General features: G+C 42.6%; 2 protein-coding genes across 4 annotated transcripts in view; one reads left to right on the forward strand and one right to left on the reverse strand.

The window, feature by feature from the left end:
• The window catches only part of XPC (XPC complex subunit, DNA damage recognition and repair factor), a 33,212-nt gene extending 31,605 nt beyond the window's left edge, over positions 1-1,607 (reverse strand). Inside the window, exon 1 of one of the 3 annotated variants that reach the window (XR_004437036.1) lies at positions 1,436-1,607. Coding sequence is in view for 2 of the 3 variants with exons in the window: in XM_033210786.1 (XP_033066677.1) it covers positions 1,436-1,535 (100 nt within the window). In the remaining variant the exon portion in view is untranslated. The remainder of the gene's footprint in view (positions 1-1,435) is intronic. The other 2 variants (XM_033210786.1, XM_033210787.1) reach the window with 2 other exon arrangements.
• On the forward strand, positions 1,579-16,691 carry LSM3 (LSM3 homolog, U6 small nuclear RNA and mRNA degradation associated). Its single transcript, XM_033210794.1, has 4 exons — positions 1,579-1,849; positions 4,403-4,513; positions 6,806-6,901; positions 16,374-16,691. The coding sequence occupies exons 1-4, from the start codon at positions 1,829-1,831 to the stop codon at positions 16,452-16,454; spliced, it is 309 nt and encodes a 102-aa protein (XP_033066685.1). The 5' UTR covers positions 1,579-1,828; the 3' UTR covers positions 16,455-16,691.
• The last annotated feature ends 2,677 nt before the right edge of the window (positions 16,692-19,368 follow it).

A 19,368-nucleotide genomic window follows, 5' to 3' on the forward strand; every position in this document is an offset into this window, starting at 1 on the left:
GTCATGCCATTGCACTCCAGCCTCAGCGACAGAGTGACTCCATCCCGAAAAAAATAAAAAATAAAAAATAAAAAATATTTATTTAGCACTTAGCCCTACCAATCGATGGGCCCCGCATCCACAGATTCAACCAACCACAGATGAATATATTTCGAGAAAAAGAAAACCCACAAATTTTAAAAATACAGTATGACAACTATTTCCACAGCATCTACATTGTATTAGATATTATAAGTGATCTAGAGATGATTTAAAGTATGTCGGAGTATGCGCATAGGTTACATGGAAACACTAGGCCACTTGAGGAAACATAAGGTACTTGAGCATCACAGGTTTCAGTATCTGCGGGGTATCTGGGAAGGACCACCTTAGTTTGCTCAAGGAATGTCTGACTTGAGATTTGAAGAAATCAGCCCTGGCAAAAGCCATGGTGGGGGGTCACCCTAGGCCGAAGGAACATTAAAGGAAAAGGCTCAAGAAATAACTTGGCATATTTGAGGAAGAGAAAGGAGGCCAATGAGGAGGGTATCTGGCAAAGAGACAAGTGGTAGGAGAAACAGGAGAGGGAGCAAGAGCCAAAACATGTAGCATCTTGCAGGCCAAGATAAGACAATTGGATTTTAAGCTAAAAGCAATGGAAAACCAAGGAGAGTTTAAAGCAGGAGCATGGCACGATTTTTTTTTTTAAAAAAAAGATTATTTGGGTTGCTGGATGCAGAGCTGGGAGGAAACGGCAGTCACTCAATTGAAAGGTGATGGTGACTTGGACAGGGGTTGTGGCCATGGAAATGAAGACAAGTGGACAAATTTGAAATACGGTCTGAGGCTGAACTGACTGGACTTGCTGACGGGACTGGATGTGTGCACATAAGAAAAAGGTGGACTTTGCTTTATAACAAGTACTGAGACTGGAAAAACGGAGGAAAGCATAGATTCGAAGGGGAAGACCATGAGCTCTGCACTGTCCATGACAAATGTAAGAAGCCTATCCAATATCCACGAGGGGAAGTCAGGTGGGATCCCACTGTGGAACTCTGGGCGAGACTCAGCTGAAGTTATCATTAGGGAGTCAGCACACTGCATCCCTCTACGTCCTGGTCCGTCCGTCCGTTTTCCTGGGACACAAATAACTGCCTTCTCCGCGTTCAACCCTGAACATCTGCGCTGTATCCTCTGAACAACGGGGAGCGGGAAAGACGCTACGCAGGAGCTTGGGTCGGGCGAGGCTCACGGGAAGCCGCTCTGCGTGCAGACGACAAAGGCGCAGGGACAGCGGAGAGGGCCGGGCGCGGCCTGCCGTGCTGCCCCCACGGCGCGGAACGCGCGCAGCAACCTCCACCCAGCCTCCGCGTCTGGACTCCCGCCGCCCCTGCCTCTGGGCCGCCTCCGCCCACCGGCAGGGTCTCCCGCGAAGCCCGCTGGGCCACGCTCTCACCCTCCTCCTCCTCACGCCGGGCCTTGCTCTTGGCCTTGGACTTCTGGCTGCGCGTTTCGCGTCCCCGCGGCTCCCCGCCGGCCGCGCGCTTCCGAGCCATATTGCTTGTCCAGGAAAAATCCACTTCGTGTGTGACGCACCAGGCCGCGATGCGTTAGAACGCAGGCCCCGCCCCGAGGCGGGCGCGTCTGGCCACGCCCCTTCTTGGGAGGCCTAGTCACGCCCTCAAAGGAAGCTCCGCCCCATACCCGTGGCCACTAAAAAACCGCGGGAAGCAGGAAAGAGCACAACAGGTTTCTCTCTATTTCCGGTGTTTTGTAGCCTCACGTTTCCGGAGCTCGGCGTTGCTCTTGTGTTCTCGCGAGAGGCAGGAAAGGGCGCAGGGTTTGAAACATGGCGGACGACGTAGACCAGGTGAGTGAATTTTAAGGAGGTCGCTCGGAGCCGCTTGTTGTACTAACCTGCTTTCTCCAAACTCAGGAAAAATGGCCAGTCGTGCCTCCTCTTTCCAAGTCACACGGCCTAATCCGCCCCGTCCTTTCCGTAAACACCGTCCTCCGAATTTTGCTGCAGGCCCTGAGGTCTTTTCCATTAGAAGGCCACCTGATGACTATTCATCACACTCTTCGCTTCATTTTTTTAAATCTGTAAATTATTATCCGTGCCTGCCTCACGGAGCTGTCAGGATTCCAATAGAAAGCCAGATAATAAAGTTAGGAGTTGTTACCATTACTGAGCTCAACAATTATTTACTCATTCAGCAGAGAGAGTGAACATCAGCTTTGTATGGTTAGACACTGTTCTAAGGGCCAGGGACACTGACATCGATGTATAAGTGATCCTTGCCATGACTTGGAGCTTATATTCGCGAGGAGAACAGATAAATATAAATATGTAAGATTTATAGGAACTGTGATGTGCTATGAAGGAAACAAGGAACTGGTATGCAGAATAACAGATGGTCCTAGAAGCATTTTCACCTAGTCTTTTTCTTCCTCAAATATCTTTGGAGATCATGCTACAACTTAAACTTTCTACCGAAATCTCACCTCCTCAGAGAGGACTTCTGCCCAAATAGCACTCCCCCTACTTTGCTTACCCTGCCTCATTTTTCTTCATAGAACGTTATTTTTTCATATTAAATGTATGCATCTTTGTTTAATGTATATCTCTCCTGACTAGAATGTAAGTGCTATAACAGTAGGGATTTTGTTTTGTTCATTCTTTTGTCCTTGGGGTTTAGAACAGTGCTGGAAATACTCAACAAATATTTGAGTGAATGAGTTAGATGATCAGAGGAGGCCTCTTTTAAAAGCCAATATATAAAGCTACAGGATGGAAAGAACAGAAAGTGGGCATCCCAGACAGAGGCTTAGGTAGCAGTAGGGCTCTGTCATGTGCATATTCTTACAGTATTATAATTATTCGTATGCCTATCCACATTAGAATGAACTCCTTGAGGATGGGGATTGTGACTTCTGTATCATTGTAATCTAACAGTTGGTTATCTGATCCTTTAACAAACACCTGTTGAACTGAGGGATGTAGGGACCAGTTGAGTTAGATTATTTTTTTTTCTCTCATTGGGACTTTTGAATCTTCAGAGCCTGTTACGAATTCAGTTACCTTCCTCCACTGGCCTTGTGTACTTACTGAAGAAGCTCTCCTTGAATCATCTTTCTAACTCTTTAATGGCTGCAACCCTCCCTTCCATGTGGGAAGTCATCCTAGCCCTGACCTCTAAAACCAGTGTTTCCAGCAGTTCTTTAATAATATGATATTAGTAGGAATTTTTTCTTTTCTTTTTTTTGGGTGGAGTCTCACTCTATCGCCCAGGCTGGAGTGCAGTGGCGCAATCTCAGTTCACTGCAACCTCTGCCTCCTGGGTTCAAGCGATTCTCCTGTCTCAGCCTCCCAAATAGCTGGGACTACAGGCACGTGCCACCACGCCCGGCTAATTTTTGTATTTATAGTAGAGACGGGGTTTCACCATGTTGGCCAGGCTGGTCTCAAACTCCTGACCTCAGGTGATCTGCCTTTCTCAGCCTCCCAAAGTACTGGGATTCAGGCGTGAGCCACCACGCCCAGCCAATAGGAACCATTTCTAAGTATTAATATTTTCTGCTTTCGTGGCACTGTTTTAAATGCATTAACTAGTTTCATCCTCATAAGAACCCGAAAGGAAGGTTGTGGCTTTCTCAATTACAAATGAAGACTCTGAGAATTACAGATGGCATGATTTTTAATCTCAGTTCATAAGTGTCAGGTCACAGCCAGGAGTTGAACCCGGACCGCCTGACTCCAAAGTCAGTGCTTGCTTGCTTGCTGGCACCATCTTTCCTCACTGCAACCTCCACCTCCCAGGCTCAAGCAGTCCTCCTACCTCAGCTTCGGAGTAGCTGGGACTACAGGCACATGCCACCATGCCCGGCTAAGCCAGTGCTTTGAACCAGTGTTCTATTCTGGCTACTAAATATTCATCTTACCGGCCAGTTGGCAGCCTAACCTCAACCTGTGCTGAATTCATAATCTTCCCATAAACCTACACCTCTACTTGGCATTCTGACTAGTATATGGTAGGCATTAAGTGAGTGTTTTTCCTATGATTACATAATATTTGAGATAAAGCTGAAGTCCCTATACCCTGAAATTGGGTCAGGCAGTTTGGATTTTGAGGGAACAAAGTAGTCATGATTATTTTGCTGTGTAACTCCTTCTCATGTATGTATGTTTTAACCTACATTTATATAGCACATACTATGTGAAAAGCTCTGTTCTAAGCCTTCATATATGTCACTTAAGCCTCATAAAAACAGTATTAGGTAGACACTATTATCTCCATTTTACAGATTAGGAGACTGAGGCAGAAAAAGGTTAAATAACTTGCCCATGGTCATACAGCATAGCAGTGATTTCAGCACTACTCTATCTCTAGTACTATATTACTAAACCTGTTTCTCTTATCAGCAACAAACTACCAACACTGTAGAGGAGCCCCTGGATCTTATCAGGCTCAGCCTAGATGAGCGAATTTATGTGAAGATGAGAAATGACCGAGAGCTTCGAGGCAGATTACATGTGAGTAAATTTATCAGGTTACCTTGAAATTAGATTCCTTCCTATCCCCACTACCTTGAAATGTAAAACCTGTCCAGAGTGAAAGGGTATTTTGAAGGAAGAGAGGGTAGTGGAAAATCACCCATGTTTCCATAAGCCAAATAAAACTGCATGTATTCACATTTTTAATATTTTTTTCTTTTAATAGAAATATGTTTATTATAGAACATTTTTATTCCTTTCATTTTTGCCTTCTGTTTATTTGTAAATAACATTTATTTGTCCTCCATTCTTAAATGTTTTTTAAATTTAAAACACAAATATGTGTTTTATTATGAAAAGTTAAACAGCACAAAACTATATAGAGTAAAAAGTGAAATCCCATTTCCTCTACTAGTAACCACTATTAAAAATTGGATTATCTTGGCCGGGTGCAGTGGCTCATGCCTGTAATCTCAGCACTTTGGGAGGCTAGAGCAGGAGGATCACTTGAAGCCAGGAGTTCTCTGTGTTGCCAGCCTGGGCAACATAGAGAGACCCTGTCTCTATAAAAAATAAAAATTAAAAAATTAAAAATTGGGTTACTATTTCTGTATGTTTACACACATATATTCATATATGTACATATGCACATACTTGCACTATGTACACCCTACATCTACAAAACATGGATCCTGCTATACATGTTTTTCAGCACCTTTTTTTTTTCACGTAATCTTTCTTGGAGATTATTGATCATTAGTGCATTTAATTCTCATGTGTTCTCTTTAATGACTACCTAGGATTCTGTATATGATAGTGATCGTTTTTTTTTTTTTCATTTCTTGCTACAAATACTTACATAAATATTTGCAGTAAGCATTTTTTTACATATTTATTTGTGCATATCTGCAAAATATCTGTAGAATTGGTCCCTTGAAGTAATCCCGTTTGTTCATAGAGTACCCTCAAGGTTTTGCTTCTCCTTAATGACTTGTTGCTTTCCTAAGTGTGTTGTTTTTCGTGTTGCTACTTTACCCTAAAGTGATTAAAAATAGCTAACATTTATTGAGCATTAGGTATAGACCAGCTACTATTATTCTAAGCATTTTGTGTGTGATATCTGATTTAATCTTTATAACAACCCTGTGATGATACATACTAATTATTCCTGCTTTGCCCTGTAGGAAGCTCAGGCTCAGAAAGGTACAGTCACTTGCCAGTAAAGGGAGAGCTAGAATTTGAATCTAGATTGTCTGACCTGAGTCCCACTCTTAAGTACTGTGGTTCTACCTTCCACAAAACCTAACGATAAAGAACCTCTGGGCTTGGGAAGGAAATAGGGACCCAGGGAGACAATCTACAGTTGGCCTTAAAGGAAGAGACACTCCAGGAAAGGAATAGTGGTAACTTCGGGAATACAAATGGAATTGAGCTTAATTAGTTAAGTCTGTGGCCCTTGGAGGCTTCTTCAGTTCCCTGTGTAAACTTGATGGTCTCTATCCTAAATGGCCCCAACTTTCTGTTTGTTTTGTGCCCCTCGGTTATACATTTTTGCTCTCGTTAGTGTGCCCTGCTTAAAGCAGTTCCCCACGTGGCTGACAAGTGACTTTTATTTTGATGTGAGCAGGCGAACCATGTAACACGTTGTTAGAAGTAAACTTGGGTTCTGAACAAAGTCCCAGCTTTAAAGTGCGCCTTTTAGTAAAATGAATGAACTTTGGAGCTTGGATTGAATATCTTAGCTGCAACATTTATTGATTGAGCCCACAGGTGCTAAATACATTTAAGTTCTGGATAGGTTAGAAATGGGCAGGGTGTTGCTCTACTTACTTTCTCTCTGCAACATGTAGTCTACCGTATGCCTTTAGAAGACTGCAATGCCATCATCTTACCAGTAAACAAAGGATTTTATCTTCTTTACTGTATTTTTCTTGTCACATTGTTATAGGTGAATTTGAAGGCTGTCTACTGATAAATGATGAAGATGGATCTGCTGTTTTTCATAATTAAATATTATAAATGATGTGACTGCCTTAGATAACAAGTGGGGTGGAGACTTTAAAAATAATTTCAAGTGATTCTGAATAAATTTATTTTTGGCCATATGAGCAGTTTTATATTTTTATCAGGTCAATTAAGTAATCATTTGAAATGACTTGTGAAGAAACAGTGTACTAGTACAGTAGGATTACTTTTTATTTGCATGTAAAAGTTTTGTGATGTAGGTATCAAATACCTTAGTTGTAATTGAGCAATTTGCATATTGTTAATCCTTGATCATTTTCATAATTTGATTATTAAATTTCTTGGTTCTTTACCCTCCCACTTTAGGCTTATGATCAACATTTAAATATGATCTTGGGAGACGTGGAAGAAACTGTGACTACTATAGAAATTGATGAAGAAACATATGAAGAGATATATAAAGTAAGTCATGCAATTCTATTCATTGCTTTGCAAATATCAGCTGTTCTCTTTCAAACAGCTTAACTCATATTTATGGGAAGCGCGTCATGTTTTGACACCTACTTATGGACGCAATAGAGCACAGCAATTAAATGCAGGGGTTCTGGCATCTGACAGACGTGGTTGCCAGTACTGGCCTGACCACTTCCTACTTGGGCTACCTTGGGCAAGGGAATTAAGTTGGCTGACTTCTCATTGGTAAGCAGGAATACTACCACTTACCTCATAGGCTTCCCAGATTCAGTGAGATACAACAATGCAAGGTGGCTATGTATAGTAGTGTATAACAGTAATAGTGGACAGTGTTCTTTCATTTTCTATGGATTTGATCTATTAATACTTAATTTATTAGAAACTGAAACTGAAAAAATTTTTAAATATTTATTCATTAAAAAAACCTGGCTGGACATCGTGGCTCACACCTGTAATCCCAGCACTTTGGGAGGCCAAGGCGGGTGGATCACCTGAGGTCAGGAGTTCGAGACCAGCCTCACCAACATGGTGAAGCCCCATCTTTACTAAAAATACAAAAAATTAGCCGGGTGTAGTAGCATATGCCTGTAATCCCAGCTACTTGGGAGGCTGAGGCAGGAGAACTGCTTGAATCCTGGAGGCAGAGGTTGCAATGAGCTGAGATTGTGCCATTGCACTCCAACCTGGTCAACAAGAGTGAAGCTCTGTCTCACAAAAAAAAAGGCCAGGCACGGTGGCTCACACCTATAATCCCAGCACTTTGAGAGGCTGAAGCGTGTGAATCACCTGAGGTCAGGAGTTCGAGACCAGCTTGGCCAACATGGTAAAACCCTGTCTCTACTAAAAATACAAAAACTTAGCTAGGTGTGGTGGCATATGCCTGTAATCCCCCCTGCTTGGGAGGCTGAGGCAGGAGAACTGCTTGAACCCTGGAGACAGAGATTACAGTGAGCTGAGATTATGCCATTGCACTCCAGCCTGGTCAACAAGAGTGAAACTCCATCTCAAAAAAAAAGTCCGGGCACGGTGGCTCATGCCTGTAATCCCAGCACTTTGAGAGGCCAAAGGGTGTGTATCACCTGAGGTTAGGAGTTTGAGACCAGCCTGGCCAACATGGGAAAACCCTGTCTCTACTAAAAATACAAAAAATCAGCCGGCCGTGGCGGCAGGCACCTGCAATCCCAGCGACTCGGGAGGCTGAGGCAGCAGAATCACTTGAATCCAGGAGGTAGAGGTTGCGGTAAGCTGAGATCGTGCTACTGTACTCCAACCTGGGGAACAGAGTGAGACTGTGTCTCAGAACAAAACAAAACACCTATCACATGTTACTGTAACATTTTTATGAACAATAACTATTTTCTAAAACAAAATGTTTAATGAGGAATGTCTTTGTTTTACATTTTTGCAAATCTCTTTAATGCCCGGCTTAATCGATGACAGCTAGAAGATTCTTATATCTTTTTTCTGCATTAAATGTATCATGAGATGTTGTAAATGAAGCGAATCTGACCACACAGATAGTTGGAAAGGAAGGAGTATGTTTTGTGGATGTTCCACCTTTGATACTACACCAAACTGAACAAGTGGTAGTCAGTCAAAGGTTATTTGCAGTCTGGAATCTGAAACGATAACAGTAAACTTTTCATACTCTTTTTAGGTGAAAATTCTTTAATCTGCCTTGCACTTCAAATGGATCTTTTACTCATGCATGATTTGGTTATATCAGGCACTGGTTCTTTAGAAAATAGTTAACTGAGCTATGCAGATTCATTTTATTTGTTCGATGTTTAAAAAAAAATCACATTTATTAGTATCACCAATGATCTTGTCAGAAAGGTCTTTTTTTTTTTTCTAAGACAGAGTCTCCCTGTGTCACCCAGGCTGGAGTGCAATGGTGATCTCAGCTCACTGCAGCCTCCGCCTCCCAGGTTCAAGCAATTCTTGTGCCTCCCAAGTAGCTGGGATTACAGGCATGTGCCACCACGCACAGCTAATTTTTGTGTTTTTAGTAAAGACGGGGTTTCACCATGTTGGCCAGGCTGGTCTTGAACTCCTGGCCTCCCAAAGTGCCAGGATTACAGGTGTGAGCCACTGTGCCAGGCCGTAGCAGAGAGATCTTTAAGATTTGGGAAGCCAGTTTCTGAGCCTGCCAGGGCATACTGGTTAAAATGTGGGCTCAGAGTACAAGACTACGTGGATTCAAATCTTGACTCCCTTGCTTACCACCTTTTTAATTGGGCCAGCTCACCTACCCTGTCTGTGAATGCGTGTCCTTGTCTGTAAACTGGGAATAAGAATAGGACCCACTTCATATAACCGTGGAGGATTCATTGAGGGCTACATGAAAAGCCTTCAGATTAGTGACAGGCACATTGTAACTGTTAAACTGTTAGCCTTCATTGGATTTTGTAGTTCTGCTTTATCCTGGCATTCCTCCTGTCTGACCACACCTGACTCCTTTGCTAGTGTTCTTTCTCCTAAGTGTAAACACTTTTAATTTTTATTTATTTATGTATGTATTTTTGCTGGCTTATTTCTCCAAGAAAGAATAGTATTTTTTAAAATCTGCATTTTTTTCCCTTTAGGAATTTCATTTAGTAACTATTGTTTGGTGGTTGTTACTGTTTTCTTAACATGGACACAATCATAAGTACCAATTCTAAGATGCACTTTTTCTTAAATTTTAGCATCTCAAAAATCTGATTGCATCTTACAGGTGATGTGATAAAAAAATTGTGTCATAATGTAATTGGCAAAATTTTTCCTTTTTTGGTTCAACTAAGCTTACAAATGATATCTTAAATGTGATAAAATATGGACTATGCAGCTTTAATATTCTGCTTTATTCATGTAACATTATTAACGTAAGAATTTTACCATGGGAGTAGACTCTTCATAAGCATTTTAATGCTCTTGTCTTGAATTCTGCTTGTGACAGAAATGACTCTTCAACTGTGGTGTCTGTTCTTACAGAGAAGGGAACACTGCCACTTACTCCATGTTTACAGTGAACCAACAGCAGGGTCCACCTCTGTCATCCCTAGTAGCCTGCTCCAAGTGCGGTTCCTCCTGAAACTGTTTGAAAGTGCTGTGTGTCTGTGCACATATTTCTCTGGGTGGAGTGTCTATAACAGTCTCAGTAGTTACTGACCTCGATTAGGATTAATTGCTGCCTTGACAAGCTACCGGGACTAGTTAGCTCCTGAACGCTGTGTACTGGCGTGCATGTGATCTCTCTTGTGCCTAGAATTGCAGCTGCAGAACAGTCAGCAAAGTCTGTTAAGTTAATGAGTTTTTTTCACATTGCCATGATGTGTTGGGTAAAACATTTAAAATGGAATCTTTGGATGACTGAGAATACTTCAGTGTGTAAATGTGTATTAACAATAGACTTAGAAAGGAAAGACAGTGATATTATGGGGAGTGTCTGCATCTGGTTCAGTGCCATGGAGAGTAACTACTTTATTTCTGCCTTCTTTTCGTTGTTTACCCAGTAGTCATTTGGGAGCAGGTTGTTCAGTTTCCATGTATTTGTGGTTTTGAGTGAGTTTCTTAATCCTGAGTTCTAATTTGATTGCACTGTGGTCTGAGAGATTGTTTGTTAAGATTTCCTTTCTTTTGCATTTGCTGAGGAGTGTTTTACTTCCAATCATGTGGTCAATTTTAGAATAAGTGCAATGAGGGGCAGAGAAGAATGTGTATTCTGTTGATTTGGGGTAGAGAGTTCTGTAGAGGTCTGTTAGGTCGGCTTGGTCCAGAACTGAGTTCAAGTCCTGAATATCCTTGTTAATTTTCTGTCTCATTGATCTGTCTAATATTGACAGTGGGGTGTTAAAGTCTCCCACTATTATTGTGTGGGAGTCTAAGTCTCTTTGTAGGTCTCTAAGAACTTGTTTTATGAATCTGGGTGCTCCTGTATTGGGTGCATATATATTTAGGATAGTTAGCTCTTCTTGCTACATTGTTCCCTTTACCATTATGTAATGCCCCTCTTTGTCTCTTTTGATCTTTGTTGGTTTAAAGTCTGTTTTATCAGGGATTAGAATTGCAACTCCTGCTTTTTTTTGCTTTACATTTGCTTGGTAAATATTCCTCCATCCCTTTATTTTGTGCCTATGTGTGTCTTTGCATGTGAGATGGGTCTCTTGAATACAGTACACTGATGGGTCTTGACTCTATCCAAGTTGCCAGTCTGTTTCTTTTAATTGGAGCATTTAGCCCGTTTACGTTTAAGGTTAACACTGTTATGTGTGAATTTGATTCTGTCATTATAATACTAGCTGGTTGTTTTGCCCGTTAGTTAATGCAGTTTCTTCATAATGTCCATGTTCTTTACAATGTGTTATGTTTTTGCAGTGGCTAGTACTGGTTGTTACTTTCCATGTTTAGTGCTTCTTTCAGGAGCTCTTGTAAGACAGGCCTAGTGGTGACAAAATCCCGCAGCATTTGCGTATCTGTAAAGGATTTTATTTCTCCTTCGCTTATGAAGCTTAGTTTGGCTGGATGTGAAATTCTGGGTTGAAAATTCTTTTCTTCAAGAACATTGAATATTGGCCCCCACTCCCCTCCCTTCTGGCTTATAAGGTTTCCTTAGAGAGAGCCGCTGTTAGTCTGTTGGGCTTCCCTTTGTGAGTAATCCAACCTTTCTCTCTGGCTGCCCTTAACGTTTTTCCTTCATTTCAACCTTGGTGAATCTGACGATTATGTGTCTTGGGGTTGCTCTTCTTGAGGAGTGTCTTTGTGGTGTTCTGTATATTTCCTGAATTTGAATGTTGGCCTGTCTTACTAGGTTGGGGAAGTTCTCCTGGATAATATCCTGAAAAGTGTTTTCCAACTTGGTTCCATTCTCTCTGTCACTTTCAGGTACACCAATCAAATGTAGATTTGTTCTTTTCACATAGTCCCATATTTCTTGGAGGCTTGGTTTGTTCCTTTTTATTCTTTTTTCTCTAATATTGTCTTCCCTCTTTATTTCATTAAGTTGATCTTCAATCACTGATGTCCTTTCTTCCACATGATCGACTCAGCTATTGATACTTGTTTATTCTTCACGAAGTTCTCATGCTATGTTTTTCAGCTCATCAGGCCATTTATGTTCTTCTCTACATTGGTTATTCTAGTTAGCAATTTAACTAACCTTTTCTCAAGGTTCTTAGATTCCTTGCATTGAGTTATAACATGCTCGTTTAGCTCGGAGTTGTTGGTTATTACCCACCTTCTGAAACCTACTTCTGTCAGTTAGTCAGACTCATTCTCTGTCCAGCTTTGTTCCCTTGCGGGCGAGGAGTTGTGATCCTTTGGAGGAGGAGAGGCGTTCTTGTTTTTGGAATTTTCAGCCTTTTTGTGCTGGTTTTTCCCCATCTTTGTGGATTTATCTACCTTTTGTCTTTGATGTTGGTGACTTTCGGATGGGGTCTTTCAGTGGACATGCTAATCCTTTCTGTTTGTTTGTTTCCTTCTAACAGTCAGGCCCCTCTGCTGCCAGTCTGCTGGAGTTTTCTGACCCTGTTTGCCTGGGTATCACTAGAGGAGGCTGCAGAGCAGCAAAGATTGCTGCCTGTTCTTTCCTCTGGAAGCTTCAACCCAGAGGGACACCTGCCAGATGCCAACCAGAGCTCTCCTGTGTGAGGTGTCTGTTGGCCCCAACTGGGAGGCGTCTCTCAGTCAGTATACACGGGGGTCAGGGACCCACTTGAGGAGGCAGAGTAACCCTTAGCAGAGCTCGAATGCTGTGCTGGGAGGTCTGCTGCTCTCTTCAGAGCCATCAGGCAGAGACGTTTAAGTCTGCTATAAGCCCCTGACTGGGGCTGCTGCCTTTTTTACAGAGATGGCCTGTCCAGAGAGGAGAAACTCAATTTTATCTTTTTCTTAATGTGGGAGTATACCTGCAGAATAAATTCATGCTTTCTCTCTTTTTATTTCTGGAATGGGGAGTCTAGGAGGACAGTCCATGTTTTATTCATCTCCCTGTGTCTAATGTCTATCATAGTACCTGACACATAATGGGCACTGCAAATGTTTGTATGAGTAGACTTCAGATTTCATTGCAGGTTGACTAAGTTTTAAACAGAGGATTCTATTTCATTGCAAGGACTGCAGATCCAAGCCTTGTCACCTATCAGACACACATGCACACTTAAAAAAAATTTCTGGGTGAAATTCATCACCAGTACTAGAACGTTTAATACTTTTCTCTGATACTGAGTTTATAGCATCTTTTTCTTTCTTTTTTATTTTTTAAACCTAGAGCACTTAAGTTTACACACTGAACTCCTTGTACTAGAGTCCCCTTCTTTCTCAGGAATTATTTATCTGTAGCCAGATCTCCTGCCTGGGTGTTATGACCAGACAGCCCAGGGGAGATTTCTCACACATGGGTTGTTGAAAGTATACTCTTGTGGGCATATTAGTTTGTGTTGGCTAGACTATGGTAACAGGTATCCCCTAAACATGTGCTGGCTCAGCAGAGTCACAGATGTGCAGTGGCTCTGCACTGCTGGAGTTTGTTTCTCAATGACATAATTATTCTAGGTAGGTCTCCTCCACGCAGTCATTCAGGAACCCAGACTCTTTGTGTCTTGTGGCTCCACCAACCCTTAAGTCTTTTGTCATCATTTCACATCCAGCCAGTGGGAGCAAAAAGGAGTGGAGGAGTGTACATGAGAAGTTTATGAATCAGCCTGGAAGTACTACACCTCTTACATTTTTTAGGATAGAGCTCAGTGATATGACCCTACCCAACTGTAAGGGAGCCTGGGAAATACAGTAGAATTGTGTGCCTAGGAAGGAAGAAGGAATTTTTATGAACAGCTAGCAGTTTCTGCCATAGTCTGCGCCCTGGCAACCAGTGTCTATATATCCCTGTGAGCAAAGGGCTTTAAAAAAAAAGAATTCTTGGGCCGGGCGCGGTGGCTCAAGCCTGTAATCCCAGCACTTTGGGAGGCCGAGACGGGTGGATCACGAGGTCAGGAGATCGAGACCATCCTGGCTAACACGGTGAAACCCCGTCTCTACTAAAAAATACAAAAAAAAAAACTAGCCGGGCGAGGTGGCGGGCGCCTGTAGTCCCAGCTACTCGGGAGGCTGAGGCAGGAGAATGGCATAAACCCAGGAGGCGGAGCTTGCAGTGAGCTGAGATCTGGCCACTGCACTCCAGCCTGGGCGGCAGAGCGAGACTCCGTCTCAAAAAAAAAAAAAAAAAAAGAATTCTTTATGGAAAAATGACCCAGGGTTAACTTACCAGTTCATTTTCCCTAGAAACAGATAAAATTGGAATGTCAGCTGTGTTAATAAAAAATATTGCTGTATTTTAAAAAGAGGCCCCTGGTTTGTAAACTGCATCTGAACTGAGAGAACTGTGAATGAGCTCTAAATACTGTTAGGAGCCCATAGCAATGGTCTTTCCTGAGAGCAATGCAACCCTTGTAGTGGAGTGTGCCCCCCCTCCTTGGTGACTATGAAGCCACATTTATGGAACTGTTATAAAAGATACTGGTTCTGGTGTGGAGCTTGGGGCAGTTAAGCCAGGATGGCTCCTGCACCTACCTGCTAACTAAGAAGTCATTTGGGTAGCTAGAGAAGAATCCTTGGAATGCTGTAAAGACTTCTGCTGAGACATTTGCCACTGCCCAGAGGGCATGTGCTGTGTTTCCTTTGTATAAAGCTGTGTGCCCTTGGTTGTCTTGAGCTTTGTGAGTTTGATGGCCAAGTTGCTGCAGAGATCAACGATAGTGGGTGTTACAGAATCCTACTTCCCAGACAGAACACATCTCTACCCCAAAGGATGCAAGCAGGATATCCAGCTCAGGGTGCAGGACTGCCACGTGACTTTCAGTTCTGTGTCAGACTACATGTGGTCACTTGTACAGAGACCCATACCCCAAAGAAGATTAATAATGTACCCCTCCCACATTCATGATAAACACAGCAGGGACAGGATATCCACCACAAAAACTCTCTTTCAGAGAAGGAAGGAATGAGAAACATAAGACAGTTACTGGTCCCTAACAGTGATGAATCCCACTGGGAGGGCATGAATGCTCCCTGTCCTGGTAGCAGCAGAAATCCCCCGATTAGATGAAATATGTCCCATCCGATGTTTGGAACTTATACTAAATTTAATTGTGCGTCCTACACCTTTATTTGCAAAATATGGCAACCCTAAATGGGGCCTGCAGAGCTTTCAGGGCCAACTTCTATTTTGCTGGAAGATTCAAATAGTCAAAGGTTTTTTGTTTTTTGTTTTTGGCCAGGCTGATGGTTTCTTTAGCAATGCAATTTCTTTGAAAACTTGGAACATACGTTTCTGAACTGTTTACATCCAAACAATTCAAAGGGCCAGTAACCTGTCTAAGCTCTTCCTAGGCATAGTTTATAGGACTGCTTTATTTCTTCAGTTTCTCACCCCTATTCTGCTTTCTGAAATTAATGTTGACTACCTTGAGGCCATTTGCTACAAAAGTTTGGGTGGAAAGACAACACCCTTAATCTGATCTTTGCCTCAGAGCTGAGTTTGTTTACCTGGGGAATTTTACTGGGCCTTGTTTCTCAAAGCCTTTTTTCATATTTACTTCTGTAACTTGTGGTCTAAAAGTCAGTGGGTTTTCTAACCCTGTGAATCCTGTTTCTTTTCATCTCTGCTTGAAAGCCAACTAGTTCTTGCCTGAGCTTTTCTGTTTTTTTCTACTGCCCTGCTAAATGCATTAGGCTAACAGCAACACCTACTAACATTTGGCTTTTCCAGCCTCTTCTCCTAGAGCTCGTAAGTTTAGGAGCCCCTTGGGCTACATTCCAAGTTTTATCTAATATTTTGCCAAGGCATAATATTAGGATTTCAAACATTCATGTGTTTCTCTACTGCCCAAGGCCTGACCACTAAGCTAATGTGTCAAGGTATCCATTCCGTATATGTGACCACAGTAGCACACAGAAGTAACACATAATGACTCACCAAAGTAGAAGTTGATCTCTTGTCCACTTGACAGCCCTGGTGGGGTTTAGGTCTATACAATAGCTTTCTTCCAGGTGGTAAGTCAGGGACCCAGGCTTCACCTGTCAGTGGCTCTGCCATCTCTGAGCTCTATTATCTTAGTTCATTTAGTGTTAGAGGAACGACCGCAGAGGGGCATTCTGGGTCAGTCTGGATATAGTCCTGCCATTTCTATTTACTTGACATTGGTTAAAGCAATCCGATGGCTACATCTGGTTGCAAGGAAGAATAAGAAACAGTCCAGCTGTGTGCCCAGGAGGAGAGTGAGTTTTAATGGGTAGCTCCAGTCTCCGCCACAACTGTCGAAAGGAAGCAGTTAATAAATTGGTTCTTGGTGCTACCAAGGTAAGTGATCAGGTTTTTTAATCCAATTTTTTGTGTCATGATGAATCCATTTTTTAACATTTCTGTCACAAACAATAAGCAGTAATACACAATTGTATAAATATGTTCTGTTTTTTTCTCTTCTAGTCAACGAAACGGAATATTCCAATGCTCTTTGTCCGGGGAGATGGCGTTGTCCTGGTTGCCCCTCCACTGAGAGTTGGCTGAAACAAATAATTTGTCCTGTATGGAAAACAGGAGACTTTGTACAGTGGCCTTTCTAAATGTACAAAACATTCGAAAGAGAAGCCTGCATACATTTTGATATTAAGAAATAATTCTGGGGATTCTTCCACGCCTGAAATGAGTTGATTTGCAGATAACTCACAACTTCTTAAGTGAAATGGTATTTTCATTTTTCTTAAGCTCTTCCAATAAATATGACCACCAAGATGCAGAACTCTTTTTCAGGACTTGTTTGCTCCATTATTCTCACAGATATTTTTCTGATTTTTTTCTTCTTTAAATTGGTGTTTCCTCATAGATTTTTTTCAGTGCCGTCTTCTGTCTTGTGAATGATTTAAGGTGAGCGCACGTCTTACCTTAGCACACATTTGTGGTGCACCTGCTGTGTTTCAGGCACCAGGTTTGAGTGCTGGCAACCAGAGTTGTACCAAAATGCTATCTGGGCCAGACACAGTGGCTCACACCTGTAATCCCAGCAGTTTGGGAGGCCAAGAAGGGTGGATCACCTGAGGTCAGGCGTTTGAGACCAGCCTGGCCAACATGGTGAAACCCTGTCTCTACTAAAAATACAAAAATTAGCCAGGCCTGGTGGCGCATACTTGTAATCCCAGCTATTCAGGAGGCTGAGGCAGTAGAATCACTTGAACTCGGGAGGCAGAGGGTGCAGTGAGCCAAGATCACACCATTGCACTTCAGCCTGGGCAACAGAGTGAGACTCTGTGTCCAAAAAAAAAAAAGTTTTCTGCCCTCAGGTCTTCTGGGGAGGCAGATGTTTAAACCAACAATTGCAGGCAGTAAGATTAATGCTGATAGAATCATGCATATGCAGGATGCCATAGGAGCATGGGGAAGAGCACCCAAATATGGGAGAAAGGGGTAGATGGACATTGTAAACATTAACCCTGCAGTAGAAGACAGAGCAAACCACGATTTCTCTTTTCTCTGGCCTGATTTAATTCTAAGATCAGACGTGGTTCAGCTTGGTCATACCTGCTTATAATTATGACTCAAACCATTTTTCTACTCTTGGATCATCGGCCATTAATGATGAGGGGTCTCAAACAACATGTCTCAGTGACACAGTAAAGCAGAAATTGGCTAAAAGCAAAGCTATTTTTATTTCTAGCTTCAGTCAGCACATAATGCGTAAAACCTAAAGAGGAAAGGAAAAGCATGTTACAATCTCTCAAACTTTATCAAGACAGGGCTTAGAACCTGACCTTCTCCACTATGGTCATTCCAGTTTGAAATGTAGAAAATCTAACTTGTGGATGGTTTGTCCGTAAATGAGCTGACTGTGTGTGTGTGTTCATTATCAAGCACGATATACTCACAAATGCACGGTACTTTAAGCCTTGTGCAAGAAAGATGCTTTCAGTAGACATATTTAAAAGGTTTTATTTTCCTTACTAATGGTACATGCCCCTGCAAGTTCATGGAGAAGAGAAAAACAAGTGTGGGTGAGCTGATGGAGGTTTCATCTTAGGTGAGGAGGCAGGAGAGATGCCCTCCCTTCACTTGTGCCATCCCCACACTTTGTCCTTAAACTGTAGTGGTCCCAGGAGGTAACCTGTTTACAGCAGCCCGTTCACTATTGAAAAATGAACTCCCTCCTGCAGAATGTTAGAAGAAACAACCTCAAAGACCTCAAGCCACCTGTGGTTATTAGTGCATGGCAGCAAGATTGAACCTGCCTGCCTCCTACCTGTGTGAACCTGTGGTGTGGGTGTGGTGCCAAGGCCTTGGCTCTGGGCAGTCTGTTGACTCCTAGTGTTCACTACAGTGTGGTGTGACAGGCCATCTGGCCTCGCTCTGCCAGTCTGCAGTTCTCCCCAGCACTACATTCATTTTTAGTGGTTTCTGATCGTCACACTGAATTTCTGGACACTTTCTTCTCTTCATTCTTAGTTATATTTCTCCTTTTTCTCTGGGAACTGATAGTTTACACTAAAACTTTTGGCTGTGAGGACTTGATTATATACATTTCTAAAACCCATGAACCTTAATATCTGACATTGTTACTCTCACATGCACATACAACTAAAACATACCAACCCACTTCATTTCCTAGCTGCTAAGATACAGGGGGAGGGACAATAAAAGGTTAACTGCAGAATAGCCACCTGTGTGTTAGGAAATGGAGGGAGGGGAGGCAGTGTGTGAGTCCTTTTGGAGCTGGGTCTCAATCCACAACAAGAGACAGCTCAAGCAGGGCCCTGCCATGGTCCACATTGAGGTTTCCTCTGCAGGGGTGCTGTCCACTGAGGGATTATGCTGCGAGGGCCCCTGGGAGCCATGCCTTAGGCTTCTGAGTCTGCAGAGCACTCGGCTCCAGCCAGCTGGATGGCCAGTGGTCACTGGAGCTGGTGACTGGTGGTTTCTGCAATGAGGTGTCAGATTAGCCTAAGGGGAGCCTCTCCAGCAGGTGTCATGCCTGGATCTCTGTCTTGGTTGTTTTATGAAAGAAGCTGATATGAATTGCCATTGCCTCCAACAAAGAAAAAGGGACAAAATATGGGACCACATCTTTGAGATGAAATGTACCCAAAATGAAAAGTAACTTGAGTATCCGAAGTTAAACTTAATCGTTAGCTACAAATGGACGATTTTCAAATTTCAAATGTGATTTTTGAAGATTTGCCCAAACTAGACTACTATCCCTCTACACACTAAGAGGCAGAAAGTGGTTTCACACACCCTTTTATTTAATTTTATATATATTACTTAGTTAAACTGGGTGCGGTGAGGCACACCTGTAAACTCAACCACTAAGGAGACTGAGGCAGGAGGATTACTTGAGCCCAGGAGTTGGAGATCAGGCTGGGCAACATGACAAGACCCTGTCTCAAATAATACTTAGCTATTGCCCATATTGCTTTTAGCCTGCTGCCAGGAG

The sequence above is a fragment of the Trachypithecus francoisi genome, unplaced genomic scaffold (genome assembly GCF_009764315.1).
Source record: "Trachypithecus francoisi isolate TF-2019V2 unplaced genomic scaffold, Tfra_2.0 Lachesis_group0, whole genome shotgun sequence".
NCBI lineage: Eukaryota > Metazoa > Chordata > Mammalia > Primates > Cercopithecidae > Trachypithecus > Trachypithecus francoisi.

What these genes read in the sequence shown, in the direction of transcription:
- LSM3 (XM_033210794.1), top strand. Translation starts at nt 1,829, where the DNA reads ATGGCGGACGACGTAGACCAG. An exon ending in TGGCGGACGACGTAGACCAG is followed by an intron (nt 1,850 to 4,402) that starts GTGAGTGAATTT and finishes TTCTCTTATCAG; the next exon opens with CAACAAACTACCAACACTGT. An exon ending in AGCTTCGAGGCAGATTACAT is followed by an intron (nt 4,514 to 6,805) that starts GTGAGTAAATTT and finishes CTCCCACTTTAG; the next exon opens with GCTTATGATCAACATTTAAA.